General features: G+C 40.5%; 1 protein-coding gene across 1 annotated transcript in view; it reads left to right on the top strand.

Moving 5' to 3' along the window:
• The window catches only part of LOC137473770 (sucrase-isomaltase, intestinal-like), a 60412-nt gene extending 42136 nt beyond the window's left edge, over positions 1 to 18276 (top strand). The window contains exons 16-23 of the mRNA XM_068189732.1: positions 329 to 477; positions 4454 to 4542; positions 7038 to 7090; positions 8752 to 8882; positions 9694 to 9782; positions 10815 to 10864; positions 15168 to 15326; positions 18107 to 18276. Coding sequence (XP_068045833.1) covers positions 329 to 477; positions 4454 to 4542; positions 7038 to 7090; positions 8752 to 8882; positions 9694 to 9782; positions 10815 to 10864; positions 15168 to 15326; positions 18107 to 18166 — 780 coding nt within the window. The 3' untranslated portion in view covers positions 18167 to 18276. The remainder of the gene's footprint in view (positions 1 to 328; positions 478 to 4453; positions 4543 to 7037; positions 7091 to 8751; positions 8883 to 9693; positions 9783 to 10814; positions 10865 to 15167; positions 15327 to 18106) is intronic.
• The last annotated feature ends 3899 nt before the right edge of the window (positions 18277 to 22175 follow it).

Consider the following 22175-nt stretch of genomic DNA (forward strand, 5'->3'; position numbering starts at 1 on the left):
CATCTGTTCCTGAGCACAGGCTTGGAGCCCCAGCTTCCGTCTCCTCACAAGGTTAGGGGTGGTTGCAGACGACTCACATACATTGGGGTGGGGCCTGATGTTTTTGAACTCACTGGAATTTCTCAAGTTAAGAATTTTATACAAATGTTAGTTTGGGAATAATGGATGTTGTTCTTAATATGTCTTGCAGTTTGCAAATGAGTGCTTTCTCTTATTTAAACACTCACTTCCGTAGCATCATGCCAGCCACAGCTCTCTTATGTTGCACACAGCTTCTCTGCTGAGTTTGTTTCAATGCTCAGTACAAATCTAAGCTTTTCCTGAACAGGAACAAGACCCAGCTGTGTTTGGAGATGATTTTGCCAAGATATCTCGTGCTACTCTTCGGATCAGATACTCTCTGCTGCCATACTTGTACACCCTGTTCTACGAATCTCATGTTCACGGAGGCACAGTGGTGCGGTCACTGATGCACGAGTGAGTTTGGAGTTTCTTTTTCATTCTAATTTGCTCACAAAGTAGTTGAGCTCTTATGTATGTACTGGTTTTGATATCCTTAGGAGAATAGTCACAGTATTACTATTGCATGCTCTCTTTTAAAAGAATAGTTGAACAGTTAAATCAATCAAGTTATATGCACAAAGATAACTCTTAATATATGCAATTCATTTCCATTAATATATAACCTGTATTTGTTTCCACTGTGGGGAAGAAGACAAACTTAAGAAAGAGGAATTCTGAAATTTTTAGTCTTAGGCAAATATATAGTTCTTTTTTATTTCAAAAACAAGAGTCACATTACCTGTATTTTTTGTATTTGAATGAAATCAATGAAATCTGTATTCTGATCCAGAATGCTAAAAGGCCTCATACAGAGAGTCCAATGATCCATAGCATTTGGTTTTTTTCCAATTTAGCACTTGGATCTGCATGCTATTTACGAAACCCACATCTGTGTCCACAAATTGCACAGAGAAAACAGAGATAGAGATGTTTGAGTGTAGAAGCAGGTGCAAAAATGAGATTAATACATGGAGACTGAAAAGCCCTTTGAAAATTAAGCTCAGGTTTTTGGAACAACTCATTTTTTCTTTTCTGGAAGAAGCAGGAACCCAGCTGAGGTTTAGTTTCCCTGTCCTGATCTTTTAATTAGTTTTTTACCTGCTTTTGGTAAATTTTCTACTTCAGAATGTTTTATGCAAAGACTTGAGCAAAAGGAGTGCAAACAATACTTATGAAAGCCTGAAGCTCTGCCACAGTTTCATTTCATTGGTGCAGGCTCTCATAAACTGTTTAATGTTCTGTTTTTCCCCTTTAGCTTAAAAGCATTCTGGTTAAAGGCATTTTTTGAAAATTAAACTGAGGTTACACTAACACAGACCATTCAAGTATGGAAAGGATATGCACAAAATCTGTTTTGCTTACTCAGCATAATGGTTTACTGATAAATTTTAAAAGCAGTATCCTTCCTCTTTCTACTTGGCAATGTCATTTTACTAGATAAAATTAGGGAGAATTTTAAAGGTATTTATAACATAAAATTGGCTATATGCTATTTCAAGTATTTATTTTAGGTCTGTTTTTGCTGAATGTGGTTTGTGTTAATATTGGAAATGACCAAGTTAATTTTGGCATTAATATTTGCTAATCTCTGCTAATACAGAATTGCTCCAGTGTCATAAAAGCTGCCTTTCTGACCATTGCCAGCATACCTGTACTCTATGTGGGCCATATCCACATTGGCAAATTTCCAAATTTGTTTTGATTAGAGTTGCAGAGGAGTCTCAGATGCACCAGCAGAGGCTTTTGTCAGATGAAACTGAGCTGAGAGGTTCAATACAGACACTGATGGGAGCTTAGTCAGCAGGACCAGAGTGGGATTACTAGGAAATAAAACCTCTCAAATGCATGTAAGTAGGGTAGGCATCAGGAGATCAAAACAAACTTTCCCTCCCCAGTGCCCCTACTGGCATCCTAGTCCTATCACTTGTTAATGTTGCCATACCTAGATCCAAAAATGGGTTAAAAGTATTTCTTACTACTACTAGTCAATTCTGGTTACTATTATTCACTGCTATTACTTAATGTGCATTTCTTACTATTTCTAGGTAATATTAAGGGGCTTAGTAGTGGGTCTACCCTAGGAGAGAGTGTGATCCAGATGCTAACAGGAGGAGAAATGAGGGGTTTTGAGAAAGAGTACTGAAATAGAATTTTCAGTGTATGGATGATGGAAGTTTACATCAACATTACTTCTAACTTGTAAAAAATACAAAGGAAAACTAAAAAACTCCTGCATTAGTTTTTCAGGTGGAGTTCTTACATGTTCAGAGTCCTCACCATGAAAACAACTGTACCTAGGCAGGGAGTCTCCAAGCAATAGCTATTTCATGTGGACATTTCATTCCATTTGGAACATTTAGGGGCTTGTTTCAAGTAACAAACAAGAACAACATCCCAGTAGATTCTTTTAAGTGTATTTGGTGCCTCGGAGGTTTTCACTTCACAAAGCAGAGGCATCAATATCTCAGGTGTCCAAAAAAGACTATGAGGTGGTAATCCATTAGTGGAAGGGAAAGATGTGTTTAATGGCTAACCAGGGGGGAAATATGACAGAAAAGAGGCCAGCATCTAACCAGAGGAAGCAGTAGATGGAATTAAAGACCTTTCATAGATGACAGCATGCTTTAATGGCTTATATTTTCAAAATAGGAAAGTTCATTTGTTTGCTGAATTTGTGCTAGTGGTTGCTATAATTGCAAGAGAAAATTGTGCTGAGTTAAAGAGTGAGAATCTTGTTTACATATACAAATACAATTTATTCTTCTTTATTCATAATTTCTTGATCAGCTTTTTTGTCCTGCAATCTCCCACAACAAAATGTATTTTATTATTATTATAATTTTATTACAGTCAAATTGAAAATACAGAGAACCTATTGAGATGACAAGAAAAACTCATGTTTTATATTTCAAAAACTTTAGAATAAGGTAATTCATCAAAACCCATGATCTGCTTTAAGGTATTATGTCACAATGCAATAATGACCAAAATTAAGGTGTCCAAAAGAGCTACTGTTCTGGACAGAAAAAGAAACTGAACAAATTGAGGTTTCTTTCAAGCAGAGCTCAAGGCATGCCTTCAAGAACATTTTTTCTTAAGTTCCATGTACTCCCCTAAGTTTGTAATATTTTAGAAACCGAGCACTCAATAGGTGTCTTTTTATTGCCAAGTTATCTTTACTTATTTGGTGAAATTTCTGTAAGCCTGGGCTGGGTGCAGTGTGTGCCTTTGCCCCAAGCAGGCAGGGTGTCAGAGCAGGGCACTGACACTGAGCCACTCTGCTCCAGCCAGTGTTCAACAGAGACCTGCCTTTGGACAGGGGCAGCTGCAAAGCCCATGAAACAGATGCAGTAAAGGAATTTTAAACAAGGAGTTTATATGTCCTTAGAGAATAATATGTAAATATGCAATAACCAGTGTGAACTTGTCAAAAATATGTGAAAACCAGACCTGTTGCCATCTCTGACATGGCAGCAGGGCTGTTGGAGGGGCAAAAGGGCAGAGGAGTAACAGAAGTGAGGAGGTACAACGTACTTTGATTTTAGGAGAATTTGAGATATGGATTTTTTCTTCATGTGACGTTCTTATAAGAACTAGGATCTATAAAATATTTCCTCAGAAAGAGACTTACAGATAATAATACCTATTTAAATTATGCAGGATTTTATGCTGGAGGAAAGGAGGTTTCTGAGTTTGGAAGGTGCCTCTTCTTTGCCAGGTGCTATTCAATATTTTCATTAGCTGATGCACGGTGGAATAGAGATTTCTTCCCAAGAGAAGGCAAGTGATGCCAGGCAAACAGGACTGTTAGCATTCTGGAGAGCATGATCAGAATCCAAAAGAATTTTAGTGCATTGAATAAAATGGACTGAATTCCATTGGTTTTCTATCCATTCAGGAGAGGCAGCTAAAACGTACAATAATGCATGAGTGTTGCTCTGTGTTTGTCTTGCAAACAATTTCAAATGTAAATCTGTGAAAGCTGTGGGAGGCCAAATCCAAGGATTCTCACAAATGCTTTAGATCCTAGAGCACAGTGTTTTTCTTCTGTGTTCCCTCTCCTGGGCCTGGTCCCTATCCTGCTCATTGGCTCCCAAAATGAAGTCTCAGCCCACTGAACAGAAGTGAGTTGTTTTCCCATTGTTGCTGTTCTGAAAAGAAATCAGCTTCATCATTTTGTGAGAGTTCTGGTCTGCTCTGGGATGGTAGGTACTACTGAAATATCTGAATCTCTGTCCAGCTTCTGACACTCCCTCAATCAGGAAAAATATTTGGCTGTGTTGAAGGATACTTTGAAGAAGCAGATTCCTTGTCACAATGAGTAATATCAAAATATTTGGCAAATTCTAACAACTATGAATTAACATTGTGTATTTAACTTTCAAAATAGATTTACCTCTGATCAGGAGACTCATGGAATAGATACTGCCTTCCTTTGGGGACCTGCCTTTATGATTGCTCCAGTTCTTGAAGAGGCAAGTACTGTAATTAAAAATGCCATCATACTGGAATAAAAGAAACGAATGGTGCTTAGGGCATTGGATGACACTCAGAGCATGTTTGCTCATATCTATCCCTTTCTACTCTCCGCTGTCAAAGCTTGCAGAACACATTTCTGAGCAGCGCAGACAGTACAGAGCTTTCTCAGTACTTGAAGTGGGAGGATGAAAGTGAGGGCACAGCCTTTCCCTTTTACTCCAAGTGAGGAATGGATGTAAAGAGGCTGAATGCTGCCCCTCACGTGCTCCTGTTATTGTGCTGGCAGCAGTCTCCAAGGACACACACAGAGCAGTAATTGTCAAGCTAGGAAGAAACAGATATGAAAGCAAACTGGTTTCCATATTACCGCTCACCCACAGTGTTTTGGAACTGCAGCTCTCAAGGGCTGTGGTAGGAGTTTCCCAGCATCACAGGCAAAGGCAGTCATTATGGAAATGATAATGATAATGTAAGCTGCTAACAGGACAGGTTTTTAAAAGCAGCATTTTCCTCTGCTGTGCTGGGCACATGGCTCTCCCTGCTTGGCTGGAGCAAGGGTGTGTTTCTGTCCTTGCCCACCACTGACTGCTGGCAGCACAAGAGAGGTATGTCTGAGGAGATCTAAGTATTTGCATGGGATGTATCCTAGTGCTGTTTGCAATCAGCATGCTGCCAAAATATCTGATATATTTCTAGATGTTGCTGATGATCAAACATTTAAACAGGACACTGTTACCTTGTTTTTTAACCAACCCTTTTGTCTCTGTGAATTTAATATAAATCAAATTCTAAAACCATTCTGACCCCACTGAGGCACTTAATTCATCAGTCCTTTATCTTCAGACTCCCACAGGTTTCTAATAGCTGAACAGTAGAAAGAAGATTTCACAGGGTCTCAGACCAGCAGGATGATAAAGGATGGGAAAAAAACCCTTCCCATGAAGAGGGACTGACAAGCCAGGGGAGGCTTCCTGCAAAGAATTTAATAAAAGGGGGCATTATAAGGATATTTAAAATAATAGGGGGTCTAGATAAGGAGTTCCTGATGTTTTCTGGAGAACTGCAGCACAAAAGGAAGGCTGCCTGTGGCATGATGAGGGAAGCAGAACTGTGAAGGCAGCACATTGCTGGGTCTTGCACTGTGATAGCTGGCAGCCAGGGCTGTGCCAGTTGGCGGGGCAGGGGCAGAGGTGAGCTGTAAGCCTCTCTCTGTGGCAGTGCAGGCCAGCAGTGACTGTCAAACTGCAGCTTGGCATCTGCTTGTGTAGGGAAGATGAGTCGGGGATGACTTGACCTTCACTCCTTGAGTCCTAGGATGAGAGCAAGTGAGACATCAAAAAAAAAAAAAAATAGAATGGAGAAGTGCCTTGCACACTGGTTTGTTATTTAGGGAGTCATGAAGGTGAGGCTCAATCATGGAGTCATAGAATAGTTTGGGTTGGAAGGGACCTTAAAGATCATTCAGCTCCAACCCTACTGCCATGGGCAGGGACACCTCCCACTAGGCCATGTTGCTCAAAGCCCCATCCAACCTGGCCCTAAAATCATCATGACTCAGATGATGCTTAAACACTTTTCTGTAGACCAGAACATCCAGGGTTGTCATAATACTGCAGAGAAGAGATGGAGAGGGGAGCATCTTGCCTTTTTGGTTTTTCATATATCTAAAATCCCTAAAATGTCAAATGGTAACTTTGCCTTAACTCTTCTCTTCCACCTTTACTCTTCTTGCTCCACAATATTCCTGGGATAGTCCTTGGGGCTAATCCATAATTCTGCAAAGGGACAGATATCTACACTGATAGTAAAAATTAATCTGTTTGTGAGAATAAGTAATTTGTAACAAAAATGGAAGTATGTTTTGATCCCAACTGTTCCTGGAGTTATTAATAAAAGTGCCTTTAGCGTGATTTCTTCCCTGCAGCGATCTGACACAACACATGCTGCAAAATGAAGTACAGTAATTGTGCAATTAGCAAAACATTTATTATTTATTATTACTTATCTGCAACTTTAAATTGTTTACAAGAAGAGAAGGATCTGCATCCTCTGTGTGCTACAGCTCATTCTCTGCCTGTTTCTGGGACAGGAATGGTGCAAGGGGCACTGAGCAGTGGTGTCCTCTCACTTCAGATGTGAAGCCCTGTCTTGAAAACGCTGTCATAGGGCTGCTCAGATGTTGGAGGAGTGCACCTAGGCCAGTTACATTTGGAAGACATAGAGCTATATACTAGAATAAAATCATAATGTAACATTGACTCATGCCAGGCTATGGCAGTAAACCCCCCACAAATAGGATAGGCTTGTCTGTTTAGTATTATAGATTAGCCAGCACTAGTCCACTGCTATGACAATAACTCAGCCATAATATCCAAAATTTGATGTTATTAGAATATTCAGCATACATCTCTCCATGCACAAATATAATAAAGCTAATGTAATATCAGAAATACAAAAAGCAAAAAGACTAATCTCTTTATAACAATTACAGGGAGCAAGATCTGTGAGTGTATACTTCCCTGAAGCACAGTGGTTCGACTACTATACCGTATGTATTTTTAAGATTAATTTTCTTACTTTTTTTTCCTAATAATTTAAAATGGTACAGTTCCAGGAAAATAACTTTTAGCAATCTTAAGCAGTATTTTTACCTCAGCATCTGTAGATGAAGAAAACTAGAGAAAAAAAAGTCTGCATCAGGCTAGCTGGGAGAGTAAATGACACAGCTTGCAGAAACAATTTTGTTTTCTATTTTTGCCATGTAAAGCTCTAAGGCACTGCAAACAGAATTTTCAAGAGCAGCCTAGACATGCATGAAAATGCCAGGATTTCTTTCTTTGTCCCTCACTTTTAATTCTTGTTCTGATACACTTCCACACACAGAGACAGACACAGAAACCTAAGCCACACTCCTGAGAACATGCTACAAACCCTCCTGTGCATGTACTTTCGCACATGCATCACTTTTGACAGAAGCAAAAGTGGAGCACAAGGTGAGGCACCCCTCTGGAAGATGCTTCCAGGAGCTGCAGAGCAATCTGCTCTGTGGACATGCCAGTACCTTCTCTTCAGGGCCTGAGTCTTGACCTTTCCAACACCATCCCCAGGGCCACATTTCCAGAAGTGCTCTACTGCAATCTGCAGGCCAGGCCCAGCTTGGCTTCAACGGGAGCAGTTAAGCTGATGCTAAGAGCTTTCAGAAATGTGAGCCCAGGATCATCAGGCTGTTGTTAAGTCTCCTGAGTGTACCTGGCAGAGGAGCAGGCAGAGCAGAACTTCTCTCATAGGAAATGCAGACTTTTTTTTTTAATAAGTTTGGTCATTTTCAGCATTTGGCTGGTGTCCTCAGATGGATGTTCATCCAATCCTTTCCTTTTTCTCTTTTCATGAGACTGTGATGCTGCAAAGACCAGCATTTAATTCAACTCTCCTTATGGTTCCCTCTGAGCCCCCTTGGTGGGCTGGGCAGAGGGACAGTGGCCTTTGTCCCTTGCCCTGCCTATGTGCCTGCCCCTGGCATTGCTCGCCTCCCAGTATTTGGCACTTACTTGTCATGCACATGGTGCTTATCCAAATCAAAGTTGGGTACTTGCCATAAATCATAATTATCATTTACAGAGGGCAAGAGTAAAGTCTTCCTATTATTTTCTCTGTACATAAGTCTTTTTTTGAGGTTTTGAGGCATTAAACCAGAAAAGGATGATGCAGAGAACTTAATGCTGGTTGTCTACACACACACAAATTTCACTCTCTGAATGCTGTAATTACTTTTTGAAAGGGGAAGAATTGTTCTTAGAAGAGGAAGAAAATCTACAGTTTGCATTCCCAAATGACTATGAATCACCTTAAACTGAATTGTGACAGGCTCCATATGTAAAAAAAGAGGAAGCAAAAGTTTCTTTTTCTTTTTGCTCAGTGTCTTGATGAGTGGGGGTTTTTTTACAGCATATGGAATAATGATACCATTTTTAAAGACCATTTGCTGTCTTTCAGTCATGATGCTTCTATCTCAGGCATATGCATAACTGCAGAGGCTAGATCCTCTTTCATGTTAAAACAGAAACTAGAATAACACTCCTGAAATGCATAGTTTAGTTTGTTTTTTTCACCACTGATGTAACTGAAATGAAAGTTTACCCCTTGCTCTCTTTTTCAGTATGTATACTGCCTAGATTGGCATTTTTTTAACTGCATTAATTTTTGTGGTAGGGTTTTGAAGTGCCAAGTGCCTGGAAGAAGACCTACGTTACTGTGTCTGCCCCACTGAACAAGATCCCTCTGTACATCCGTGGTGGGTACATTCTGCCACGGCAGGCACCAGCCACAACCACTACTGAGAGGTAACGTCACCTGTGTTTGTCACCAAGCAGCCACGGTGTGGGTCAGACCCACAGACAGTCAAAAGAGCAATCAAAAGAAAGTAGAGAAGAGAGACAATCTGCAGCTCCCAGCTGCCATCCCAAGTGATAAGTACAGTATTTTTATACCAGTATTCACTCCATTTCATTAGGAGAAATCGCCTCAGAGATGACCCATGTCACTTAGCACAGGTGACATCTTCTCCTGGCTCTGTGATTAATGCTCAGAAAAGCTTTTGCACCTCTTTCTGACACACTGACCTGCTGTCAATCATTCAGAGTAAATGTATGCAAGTGGAAAAGCAAACTTCTTCTTGGGTGAATTTATCAAATTCTGTAAACAAGGTGGATAAGCTCAAATCTTTCTTCTGGAAAAATATTTCCCCATGCCAATGGATAATATACTGGTCTCAAGTCTGAACCATGCTCAGAAGCTAATCTGAGTAGGAAAGAGAGGGGATAGCACTGTGCAGCAGCCATAGTAAGGTAGTACTGGTTACCAGTTGACTCCCAGACCATCCAGTTATTGTACATTAAGGCCACAAAAGAAAGGGGAGCTTGTCCACATGAGCACTCAAAATGTGGGAAATCTAGACATCAGTAGGACAAGGCAAGGCAAAGATTTTGCCACCACTTTGGGAGTCCTTTTGGTGAACACTGTTGTCATTCTTCTTTCATGACCTTTTTTTGTAACCTTAAAACGGCAGTTGTGTTCAGAAGATTTTGTTAAGTTGCTTGGAAGGGACAGTGCCCACAAGTTCATGCTGACACTTTTCAACATGTTTGTCAACAGCCGCCTGAACCCATTTGGACTCATTATTGCCCTGGATGAACAAGGACAAGCTTCTGGATCTCTCTTCTGGGATGATGGTGATTCCATTGGTAAGCCTGGTCTGCTTGAGTGAAGCATACAGTACCTGCATACAGGGCTCTCCTCAGGCCACCTTTTAGCAGCATAATGACACTGGCTCCTGCTAGAAATGGCTGGAGAACTGACCCCAGAATGAGCAGTAGAAAGTTGAACCTTAGTCAGCCAGGCACTCCCTGGCAGCCAGGAGGGCCGCCTTTGTCCTGGGGGCATCAGGCACAGCATTGCCAGCTGGGCAAGGTAGGGGATTGTCCTGCTCTGCTCTGCACTGGAGCGGCCTCATCTTGAGTGCTGGGGGCAATTTTGGGCACCTCAATGTAGAAAAGGACTATTAGAGAGCATCTAAAGGAGGGCAACAAAGATGGTGAAGGACCTTGAGGAGAAGTTGTATGAGGAGCGGCTGAGGTCACTTGGTCTGTTCAGCCTGGAGGAGACTAAGAGGAGACCTCACTGCAGTTACAACTTCCTCATGAGGGGAAGAGGAGGGACAGACACTGATCTCCTCTCTGTGGTGATCAGTGACAGGACTCAAGGGAGTGGCCTGAAGCTGTGTCAGGGGAGGTTGATGTTGGATATTAGAAAAAGTTTCTTCCCCCAAAGGGTGGTTGGGCACTGGAACAGGCTCCCCAGGGAAGCAGTCACGGCACCAACCTGACAGAGTTCAAGAAATGTTTGGGTTATGCTTTCAGGCAAATGGTGTGACTCTTGTGGATGGTGCTGTGCAGGGCCAGGAGTTGGACTTGATCATCCTTGAGGGTCCTTTCTAAGTCATCTTACTCTGTGGTTCTGTGAAGGTGAAAAGCTGACTGCTGTTGAAGTCAGTGTTTTGATATGAGAAATGTGTGACACTGGGAGCAGCTGATCTGCTAGAGAGGGCAATCTCTCACATTGTGTTCTCCTGAGATCAACCTAAGACTAGAGGAAGAGATTAAATAGCCCACAAATCATCTTAGCCTGACCTTAGACGCTTGCTACAGTTATGTGAACTGCTTATGGATTTTGCTGCCTGTTTTGATATCAATCCTCCTTGCTTTGTGTTTTGACAGATACTATTGAAAAAGAGAACTACTTCTTGGCTAAATATACATTCAGCAATGTAAGTGGCAACATATAAGATACCTACTTACATGTAAGGAGCTGTAATTTAGTGTAACCATTGTAAGGTGCTGATGTTTATCTTCTAGCTCAGTCTATAAACCAGGTAAGCTACCTAATGCTTTCATTTGCAGCTAGCTACAAAATAGTCCAACTATGATCCTGCAGTTTTATGTCTGCTTCATTAAGTATCAGAGTGACACATGTCATTAATGTCCCTGCTGCAATACAAATCTGAAAAAACACATATTTTCCACTTTTTTTTTCCCTTAGTTGAAACTTCTGGGGACAAGGGACCTTTCTCTTGTGTTCCACCTAGTGTCTTTCAGTCTGACGGGTGGGAGAAAGCTAGATTCCTCTCTTCAGAATATTCCAGCAACCTTTTAACTTCAATCATTTAATGTTTTTGTTTTATGGTGCAGAGAGTTATGTAGTCTCAATTCTTTAGCTTGCATTTCCTTGTCTGACAGCACAGACACTGCTCCCATGGTGGGTGTACTGTGGAGAGATCCAGCATGCTTCTGGCAACCCACTGTGCTGAGCAGATGCTCTCTGCAGTGCAGGAGCAGATTAGCTCAGGGTCAGTGCATTGATGCCTTTCACACAGTGCTCAGTTCTGTGCAGACATGTCCTGAGAAACACCAGTAGAATAGCCCAACACTCAAGGCTTCCATCGAGTAAAATACTGTAAAATGTGTCTACCATAAGCTCATTAAGTATATGATAGTAAGTTGTATGAGTTACTGTAAAAAAACCTTACCCTGCTTCAATGACCTGTCTCTACAGATCTTACTTCATCTGCAATTCTAGCATTTGGTAATAATAGGATATTGTATATAGACTATGGCATGGTTTGGTCCCCAGCCTCCTGAACATGAGCCAGCATGTGCCCAAGTGGCCAAGAAGGCCAAGGGCATCCTGGCTTGTATCAGAAATATACAGGACTGGGGCAATGTCTCTACCTCTGTACTTGTCACTGGTGAGGCCACACCTCAGCCTGTGTTTAGAGAAGGGCAGTGAAGCTGGTGGAGGATCTGGAGCACAAGTCATATGAGGAGCAGCTGAGGGAGCTGGGGGTGTTTGGCCTGGAGTAAAAGAGCCTTGGGGGAGACCTTATTGCTATCCACAACTGCATGAAAGGAGGGTGAGCCAGATGGGGGTCAGTCTCTTCTTCCAAGTAATTAAGTGATAGGACCAGAGGCCTCAGGTTACAGCAGGGGGGGGGGGATTAGATTTGATATTAGGAAAAATTTCTTCACTGAAAGGGTTATCAAGCCCTGGAACAGGCTGCTCAGAGAAGTGGTGAAGTCACCATCCCTGGAGGTATTTAAAAGATGTGTAGATGTGGCCCTTAGGGACATGGTTTACTGGTGGACTTGGCAGTGCTGGGTTAATAGTTGAACTTGATAACTTTAAAGGTATTTTCCAACCTAAATGATTACGTGATTTTCATGCCATGTATTCCTCAAAGTCCCACAGTTACCTACAGAAAATGTCAAAATGATAAAATTGTGTTAACCCCTATTGTGATACTACTCTTAGAAGATCTGTCTTCCAGGAGCAAGAGCAATCCAGGGTAAGCTAATGGGCTATATTTTGTAGCCTGGTATGTTCATGAGATATTTTCCTGGAACTAACACCACATGGGTAGACTTCAAATTTTATTTTAACTTACTTTGTTCTTGATTTACCAAGAAAAAAATATTCCTTCTTTTTCAGAAAAAAAGGCTATTTCAACAGCAAAAAGGAAGAAAAATCACTTTGGTTTTCTGTAGTCTGTGTATAGTAATTTATTGCAGTAAGGCTACAGAAAAACAATATCCAGTTTTATATTAAATTTTGAACTGTGCAAATTAGATTGTTGCTTCTCTGGCACTTCCATTTCTCATTGCTCATATTTGACTTCTGCTTGTAAATCCATGACTGAATTCCCTATCTGCATTCCAGTAATCTTTAATTTCGAGTTTTTATTATGTATTTATAAAGAAAACAGTCAATCTCAAATAGCAATTTGAAGTATGAGAAATGTGTGAATGTCTTAGTATTTGTTGCACATTTCTATATTCTTAAAAAACACAGAAGAATAATTTAATGACACCTAGTTTTAGGAGAACACTCAAGTTTTGTTCCCTGAGAGATTTGCTGCTAAGGTCTGACATCACAGCATTTACTCTGAACCCAGCATGAGGTGTTGCAAAAGTAACAGCTACAGGATTAGACCCTTTAATTTATATTTTCATTTAAACAACTCAAAAGTGTAAAGAAGAATTCAAGATTAGGGCAGGCACTTAATTCTCAGAGAATGATTCAAGCTCCTGCAGCTGTCTCACTGCTGTTGGCATTTTAATTCCCTTGACACATCCCTTCCAATATGCATAGTGACTAAATGACCTAAGTCAAAGTGCCCCTTACATGAAGGCCACCAGGCTAGAAAAATACTTGATCCACCTGTATAAGATCCACTGTGCTTCAGGGATGAGCAGGGAGGTCCTGATCCCCAGGAGTGGCAGACAAGGCAGGTATGGTCAGCCTGTACCAGGTGGGTCCACACTGTACTGAAGGGATGGTGATGGAAGAATTGTCCAATAAAATGGAAGCTTCTGAAAGGATGCATTAGGCATTAAGTGACTGGATAGCCTGAAAGGAAGTTTCTCTTAAAACTGGTCCAGTATTCAGGGTGAAAATGTTGGGGGGTGGGTGGGGGGGAAGGTGAAGCTGACAGGATCAGAGCTACATGGTAAGAAGAAAACTCATTACTCTTTTTGCTCAGAGTACAGAAACCCTGGCTCCTGGCATCAGATCAAGGGCTTCATATTGCTTTGCATTTATGGGTTTTTAAATGATATCCATAACTCCCTCAAACAAGAAGTCAGGACCTTCCTGGGCAATTGATTTAACCATTAGATGCCTGGGGAGGAGTGGGTCACATCCTTCCAGACCATCCTGTTGCTCTGTGCAGGGCAGGGAGTTGGACTCCATGATCCTTATGAGCTCTTTCCAAATCAGCATATTCTGTGATTCTGTTTTCCCAAGACCTTCAGTTCTAGACCTTAGTCAGGGAAAATGGTGTCTGCTGAAGAGTCCTGTCTTGGGCCTCTGAGCTTGAGAGCTGACTTCAACATTAAATGTGCTTCCTGGGTCTGTGTGGCCACCTGAGCTGGCTGTCCTAAGACAGTAGTAAAACACCGTAGGGAGGTGCTCTCTCTAAACTGAGTCTCCCTCTGTGCTGGAGCTCTGCCAGAGGGAATAAGACACCACATGTAATAGGTACCCTAAAAACTTCTCTGGAGGCTTTTGCAGGCCTCTCCCTGTTTGCTAAATAATAGCCAACATTCCTTATTTAGGCAGTTTAAATCAGTGTGCTGGGGCTTAGCACTTATTTTTAGTGTGGATGCCTGAAATAAGCAGTCTAAGCACAGCCCTAAGTTACATATACTGTGATCTAACTCCTGCTCCCCTCCTACAATGCACTACTGAAATAACATAAGTTAATTTATGCAAAAGGTTCCATCATGGGTTTCTCCTTGGCATATTTTTAAAAAGTCATGATTGCATAGCCATCCATCATTTCCTGAGCAGTGTAATTCATCTTTATTTCCTCAACAACTTTGATCACATAACAAATGCGATGATTCCTCTTTATTGCATGTATGGGAAATTACTGTCTCTGGTGATCCAAATGAATTGGCTTAATGACATAGTATGTCCTCTTGGTACACCCCTAAATATGGGATGTATAGTAAATAAAAAGTACAGCAAACAAAGTTCTGTGGACATACAATGTTCCTTTAGTCTCCTTAAAGCTAGGACATATATAACAGGGATTTCTAACAGGAGATGTGGTACATAAAATAGGGGCAAAACATCTAGCAGCTGCTGTTTGTGGAAGATACTAGTGTTTTAAAGCAGCTAGTTTTGATTGTTAATTAAATCTGTCTTAAGGTCACTAATTGAATCTCTGTATCTGGATTTTGGCTTTGCATATGCCACTGTACTCTGCAATGGGTACAAGAACAAAATTTACATTGATTAAAAGTAGAAAAACATGTCTTCTTGGACATGTTTTTCTATTCATAATCCAATTAATGCTGTAAATGTGATTTACTTTCTTAGTTTATAATCATACATGAAACCTGTCTTACGTACAAATTAATATGACTGTTGTTTTTTCCTTTATGACTTCAATATCTACATTGGAAGACATTGTGTATGTTCAGTGACAGGGATGAAATCTTGTAAATGTGCAGCAAGTCACCTCTAAAGAGCTGTCATGGTCCTAAAGTTTTCTCTGTGGATTTTTCCAGGGAAGCCTGAAGACAGAAATAGTTAAAAATGGCTACCGGGGAGCTGACACTCTGAAGTACAACAAAATTACCATTCTTGGCCTGAAACTGAGACCTCAGGCTGTGTCTGTGAATGGAAGATCCATCCATGGAGATGCTGTGTCTTATGCAATCAGTAGGGTAAGACCTGAACTGAGAGTTTAAGAAAAAACTTAGGGAAAGAAGGGTGAAGAACAGTGAAGAGAGATGAAGTCAGTTGAGGACAGGAACTGTTTCTCATCCACACTCCTTTACATGTTGAAGTATAACCAGACGCCCATTCTTGATACAACAGTCTGACATTTAGGAGAGGAAAAAAAAAGGCAAAAGCAAAAACTCTTTTAGGAAACTCTAATCTTTGCTTATGCATATGCACTCTCTACTTAATGTCTGCCACTTACACAAATTTTTAAACTACTGAAATACTGGAAAGAAGATACAGGTCCATGAACTGACAGCACAGTTAGCAGTTTTATGGGTGTTCTTATCATTCTGATAAAATGAGAAAACTTGTCAAAGTTTTTATCTGCTGCTGAAAAGAAGTGTTGTGGATTTTTTTTCTCACAATGACTTGGTGTCCAAAAATGATTTCAGTGTCATTTGCTCTAAGGAGCATCGCCCTGTCTTCCAAAGACGTATAATTTCAGCATCTTAAAGTGCCAAGCCTCAACGTTCCAGAGCAAAATGCATGATTTGCTTCTGCAGTGCTCCTCTGGCACGAATGTGAGGACATTCCAGAGGGGATGGACTGAACACCCCTAATAAACCCTAAGCAGCAGCAGCCTCTGTGGTCCCAATCTTCTTTTGCATAGGAGTATAGACAAAAGGAGCAAAACCTTTTGCCTCCTTTCCTCTGGCCACTTGTTCCATATCTGTCGCCACCAAGCTGAAGTGGTCATTCACTCTCTGTATGAGATGTGTTCTCACATCTCAGCACTGGTTGCATCTAGGGAACTCCTGGTGTTAACACTGGAAAATGTCACTAAATCATCATGCAGTGAAAGATAACTGAGGCAACAAGTAGGAGATGTCACACCTTATGTTACCCTACCCACTTGGCGTAGTGACTAAGTTTCATTTGTAACCAAAGAGTGATATACATACCTGTTATGACCATTTATTTTATTGAAGGAATCTGTAAAGGAAGAAAATTGCTGAGAATAAATTTCTGCCTTGGAGAATTGTAAAAATCTCACTTTCAGAGACAATGTCATAAATAAACATAATCAGTATTGCCTCAAGGGAAGAAATTGTTTAACAGCCTCTAAGCAAGCTCAAAGCAACATAAATGTGGCAGGGCAAAGAAAACAGTCCATTGAGATGTGCTTGAAGGTACCAATTACAGAAATCCAGAGGAGAACTGCAGACTAACAGCCACACATACAAAGATGATTTCAAAAGACTAATAAGCTTGTCTCAAAAATATAATTTAAAATTTGATTTAAGAGCAAAATATCATCTTGGTAACTAAGATCTACTTCAAATGCTGGAGGAAAAAACTCACCAAGCTGATGTTGTAGGGATCCAAAACTACAAAAAAGTTAAATTTTCTACACCAGATAAATATATTCCTCTCAAAAATCTGGGAGATTTAGTCAAATCTCTCCCACCATCCCTGTGCAGATGTTACAATGTCACTACCTATATTCCTCTTATATTTGACCCTCTAATAAAAAATAAAAAAAAAAAAAAAAAAAAGAGCACTAGCAGCAGCTTGGGTTTTGATCTTGAAAACTCATTCATGTAATTAAAAAATGAAATGCAAAGGGCAAATTTGCCACTTTCTTACAGGCTTAGTGAGATTACATTTTGTATAATAGTTTTATAAGCAGAGACCCCACTGTTCAAAGGGCTGCAGTAGAAAGTAACTTCTACCATATTCGTTTTGGTTTCCAGAAAGCAAATTTACCTAATAGCAGTGCTGAAGTACTTATTGAGCCATATTTATTTGTATATAAATAGAAACAGGTTGCTTAGTAATAAGCCACTTCTTTCTCTCTGATTCATGCAGCACTACCCTGATCTGACATTTGCAATATCACAGAATCTTCCTATTATTAGGAGTCTGTTATCTATTTTTTCCTCTGGAGTCTCATGCCTTAAGGAATTGTACAGTGACTGCAGCAGGGGTGTTAGAAGGGTGCATCTGTTGGCCAGGCTTGTGCTGACAATGGGCATAGGGAAGGTTCTTTTTATCACACTCACATCCTCTGCTGGCAAGTGCAGATGTTCCCAACATCCACAACTCCCAGTGTCCATGCAGTATTGCAGTCTGGAGTAGCCTCTCTGGCTGCCTGGCAATTTTCAGGTTGGTTTTTGGATGGGTTTGCAGTACTTTTGTCTGGATTTTTCCCTGTATTTGAAGAAAAGGCAAATTATTGAAGAAGTGGAATTCCAACTCACTAAGCAGTGGTACAGAACTGTTTCTGATGAAAGATGAAAATATTAGATACTTTGAAGAAGTGATTTGAGTAAGCACAGACTGTTAATGTTGACATGAATTTGTGGGCTGGTAAAGAGTTGTGAATGGGTATTGTGCATTTTAAGAGATTATTAATTCTGAAACCTAAAGATAAAACTGGTGAAGTACTGAAAATGGAAATTATGTGAGTAGCCCAAAAAACATTACATTTAACACTGAACAGGAAGAGAGCAGGACAGATATTGTATTTACAATTTAATATTTAATTCATGTAATAAATTAATTTTAAACCATTCCTGAATTTCTAAAAGGGATGTTGAATTGGATACAGCAGTAGGAAGATGCATACTGCCATCAAGTTAGTCTCACCTACCAGATATGTAAAAGAAATTATGAAGGTCTAAACTCAAATTTCACTTCTTAATCTCTGTTTTGAACTGTTTTTGGGTTTTTTTTTACATTAAAATAATTCATTATTTTGTGTCTCTTTTTTCCACAGAAGCTGGTTTTATGGATTTCTGCTCCACTTACTCAGGAACTCAACATTAAGTTATACTAGAATGGTCAGAATATACTGACTTAATTTAGCATCCTTAGCCCTCAGATATTTATCCCACTTTGAGTTTAATGTAAAAAAAAAATATTAGTCATTAAAACATTGCATATGAACCTGGTGACTGATGACTGATCTTTTTTTTATGTAGTATTTCTAACTCCATATTCCTCAAATAAAATTTTCAATAGTAGTTAGTATTAACATAAGCTGATGTGTGTTCAAAATAGCATAGAAGAAATCATCATGAAAATTCTGTCTCACCACAAATGGAGATATTATTTGGAAATGTTCTCAATGGGACCATAATCTACACAGCATACAGAGTTTGGGTTTTTTTCAAAGCTATGGTAGGGAAAATAAAAGGAACAACCAATTAATTTCCATAGCCCAATACATAACCTGCCATTAATATAATGTGCAATACATATAATATATAATCTAATAAATATTCATATAATATTATATTATTATATAATCATATCTAAAAATCAGTCCATTGTCTCAGACTACAAGATGTGCAACTATAGTGATCACTCACTTTTTCTCTCCATCCTGAAATGCGATTGCAGTCTGGGCTTGTGTTTGTCAAAGTGAGTTGGGTCTTGTGGAGGAGCCTTAAGACTTGGGTCTCTCCAGAGCCTTTGCTGGTTGCAGTAAGGTCTGATGTGAGATATGTTTGCCCTGCACAGTGCAGAGAAAGCAACTTGCACATCAGCTTTTTTGTGGGAAGAAGCTGGAGAAAACAAGATACTACAAAATGGTGTAGCTGAAGATGGTGAGAAATGGCTGAGGAAGAGCAGAATATGGGCAGTGGGGTGAAGGAGGACAGGGTGACAGATAAACTGACCATCTTCATTGCTGTAGAATAGAGCACATGACTACAGTCCTCAATGAAATAAAGACTTGAAAAGAGTGCCACTCCGGGTCTATGGACTCTGCAAATGAAGGTCCTTGTGCAGAGGAATGATGTTAGCAGGGTTTGTGAGAGCTGTGTATTTGGGAGAGAGGAAAGGAGGAGAACCTCTGTTGAAGCAGACACCATCAGCAGGCAGCCAGAGAGAGCAGTGCTTGCTGCACAAACCTGAGGAGCAGCAGAGGCTCAGATGATGTGTCTGCACTGTGTGTCATGGCCCTGCACTAGAGATCCCAGAGCAGAGCAACCAGCAGGGGCTCCAGCAGCACAGGAGGTGCTGGTCCAGAGGCTGCTGGCCACAGACATTGTCTTGGGCTTGGCCACACTGCTAGTCATCCTCTTGTGCTGCCTGTGAGAGCCTTGGGCCTGCTCACCCCAAGCATGTTGCAGACATAAACAGAGAAAACTGCTGCACGGCTTGACAGTGTGGGATGGATGGGAACCAATAAAGCAAACCACTTCTGTGCAGAATCCAATATCCTCCATGTGTCTTTGCAGCAATGGCATCAAAGAGGTACCTGCTCTCAGTATTCCTCCAAATATGAGGATGTTACTTCCTCACCATGGCAAAAGAGCAAAGAGAGTCAGCAAAAGACCAATGACTTAGAGAAAGCACATTTTTAAACACCCTGGCCTGGACTGTGGAACAGAATTTGGTTGGTTTGTGAGCAGGGCTCTTTTTGGTTCAGTGAGTTTCTCTCTAATCTGCCTTACAGTGTGGGTAAAAGCAGGACTGGGAGAGGGGAGGTGGTGAATTTGCTGACACATGGTGAAAAAGGAGACTGGTGTGGAAACTGGAGATGTGGCTGGAGAGCAATGGAGATGTTGGAGATGTCACTTCTGTAAAGGGCTCTGTGATAGATAAACATGTGGAGTCAGCCAGTGCTCACAAGTTTTCTGTGAAATCAGTGACTAAGCTGGCACTTGCAGATATATCTTAATAAAATAAGTGCAGAAAAATACACTCCTACCAGCATCAATATGCTGTTGAAGCTTATATTACAACCTGGATTTTATTCCTTTCTTGTTATTTTGTGCCTTGTAGTTTCAGTGAACACAACAGGAAATCACTAGTCAGTAATACATCTGCATTGGGCTCTGGTTTCACACATTTATTTCATAAATGTAAGCAAGACAGCCCTTGGTCAGCATTTGTAATAGGGACATCAGAGAAAACCGGAGTTTGTGTGGTCAAGTGTGTGTATCTGGCTATTTATCCTCTCTGAGCACTGAGGTGCAGGTGTAATTTTGGATCATTTACACTTTTTTGAAGTTACGGTTACACTGCTTCTTCATTCCCATTCAAAAAATTTCTTTTTTCTTCTTGTAAAAAGGATAAAAACTTCAACAAAAAATACTGACACCTGTTAAAAGTGGTATGAGGTGAACCCAAGAATCTACAGACAAATATTTTACTATCTTTTAAGGTTAGATTGGATTAAAGAATGAACTTCCCCAAGTGTTGGCATAGATTATATTTATTACAGATTTTCAGTGGAGTAAGAACTTCTCAGGCTGTGATTTCAAAGCATTTGTAGTCAGCTGCTTTCTCCATCCTGCCTTTGTTAGCCATAAAACCCACCAGCTGAGTTCCTCAGAATCTGAAGGAGTTGAAATGTAAAGGGAAAAACCTTACTTTGCATTTCAAAACCCTGGTGATTCTATGCTTCTGCCTTACAAAGCCATAGAAAGAACACAGAAATTCACCAGCCAAGGTACACTGACCCCTAAGAATATGTCATTAGGCTTTTCTTCTGCAGAGAAAGGAAAAATAAACATTCTCCATACTACTCCATGTACACTTCATTTTTTCATCAAAAATTGATGATTTTAGGTTTAATCTCAAAGGATCCCCACTGTCCATTCTTTCAAAAGGTTTATGTTTATTTTGAGTAACATGAAAAGATGGTGGTAGGTTGAATCAGCTACACTGGCTGAAGTAGAACAAATGAAATGAAGGGGACATGCACAGAGGGCTCTGCTGTGCTCAGTAAGCCAGACATAAAAAATCTCTTCTGATATGGCCTGATGAAATATTGCATGTCTTGGAATGAAGAAGAGACAAAAGAAGGTGTGACTCTGTTACCGCAAAGGAGACACAGGAGGAGATGTGGGAGCCTGTTGGACCTGAGCATGAGCTCCCAATAAAATGTTTAGTCAAAAAGGAGGTAGCGCGACCTCAGAAATACAGACAAGCAAAGACAGAGATGCTGTAGCTCATCTGTTTGTCATACTGGTACCATCTTGTTGGAACACTTAGTCTCATTCTGGTGTCAGAGATATGTGGAATATACTGAAATAAATAAGCTTGCCACAAAGTAAAGACACAACAATGTCTGAAAGGCTGCCAAAAAAATGCATTTCCATGTGAATGCACTGAGGAGCTCAACCTGTCTCTAATGGCCATGTTCAGTCCCTTGAGAGTCTCAGTGTACCTGTGGGGGCAGAAATGCACTGGCAGAAGCTCTTGAAATTGGCAAATGAAAGATTTGGTGTCTGTTTAAAAAATTAGACAAATTCAAACACTGATATTTTAATTTTTGGAATAGCTTTTCAAGAACTATGGGGAATCCTCCTGCAGTAGAAATTTTTAAAAGAGAAGTGGATGCTTTTCTAAAAGCAGGTAGCCTACGTCACATCCAGTCATGTGACTTCCTGGCGCCAAATCTCCATGTCCTTTGAGTTATCATTGGTGGGTTCATTAATTCGAAAGGGCCAATCAACGATTGCCACGTAGCCTACATCACATCCGCCTACGCCACAGCCGTCAACGGCACATCCGGTCACGTGACTTCCGGTTCAGCTTACGTCATCAGCACATGACTGCACTAGGACTACATTTGCCTAATGGGTTCATGATTATGAATAATGAAAGGACATTTTGAAGGTTTTTTGCAAAACATGTGGCGATTTCTGTGACAAGTTCATGGTTTTGGAGGTCTCCACATAGCTACAGAGATTATAAAATATCATTGACATGATCAGATTTTTTGGTAAATACTGGTATGTAATACATTTTGAATATATTTGAATAACTTCTTGTGAAGGCTTGGTAATTAATTTTTTCCTGTCACCAGGTGGAACCTGAATCTGCCTGAA

Source organism: Anomalospiza imberbis, chromosome 5 (genome assembly GCF_031753505.1).
Source record: "Anomalospiza imberbis isolate Cuckoo-Finch-1a 21T00152 chromosome 5, ASM3175350v1, whole genome shotgun sequence".
Lineage (NCBI taxonomy): Eukaryota > Metazoa > Chordata > Aves > Passeriformes > Viduidae > Anomalospiza > Anomalospiza imberbis.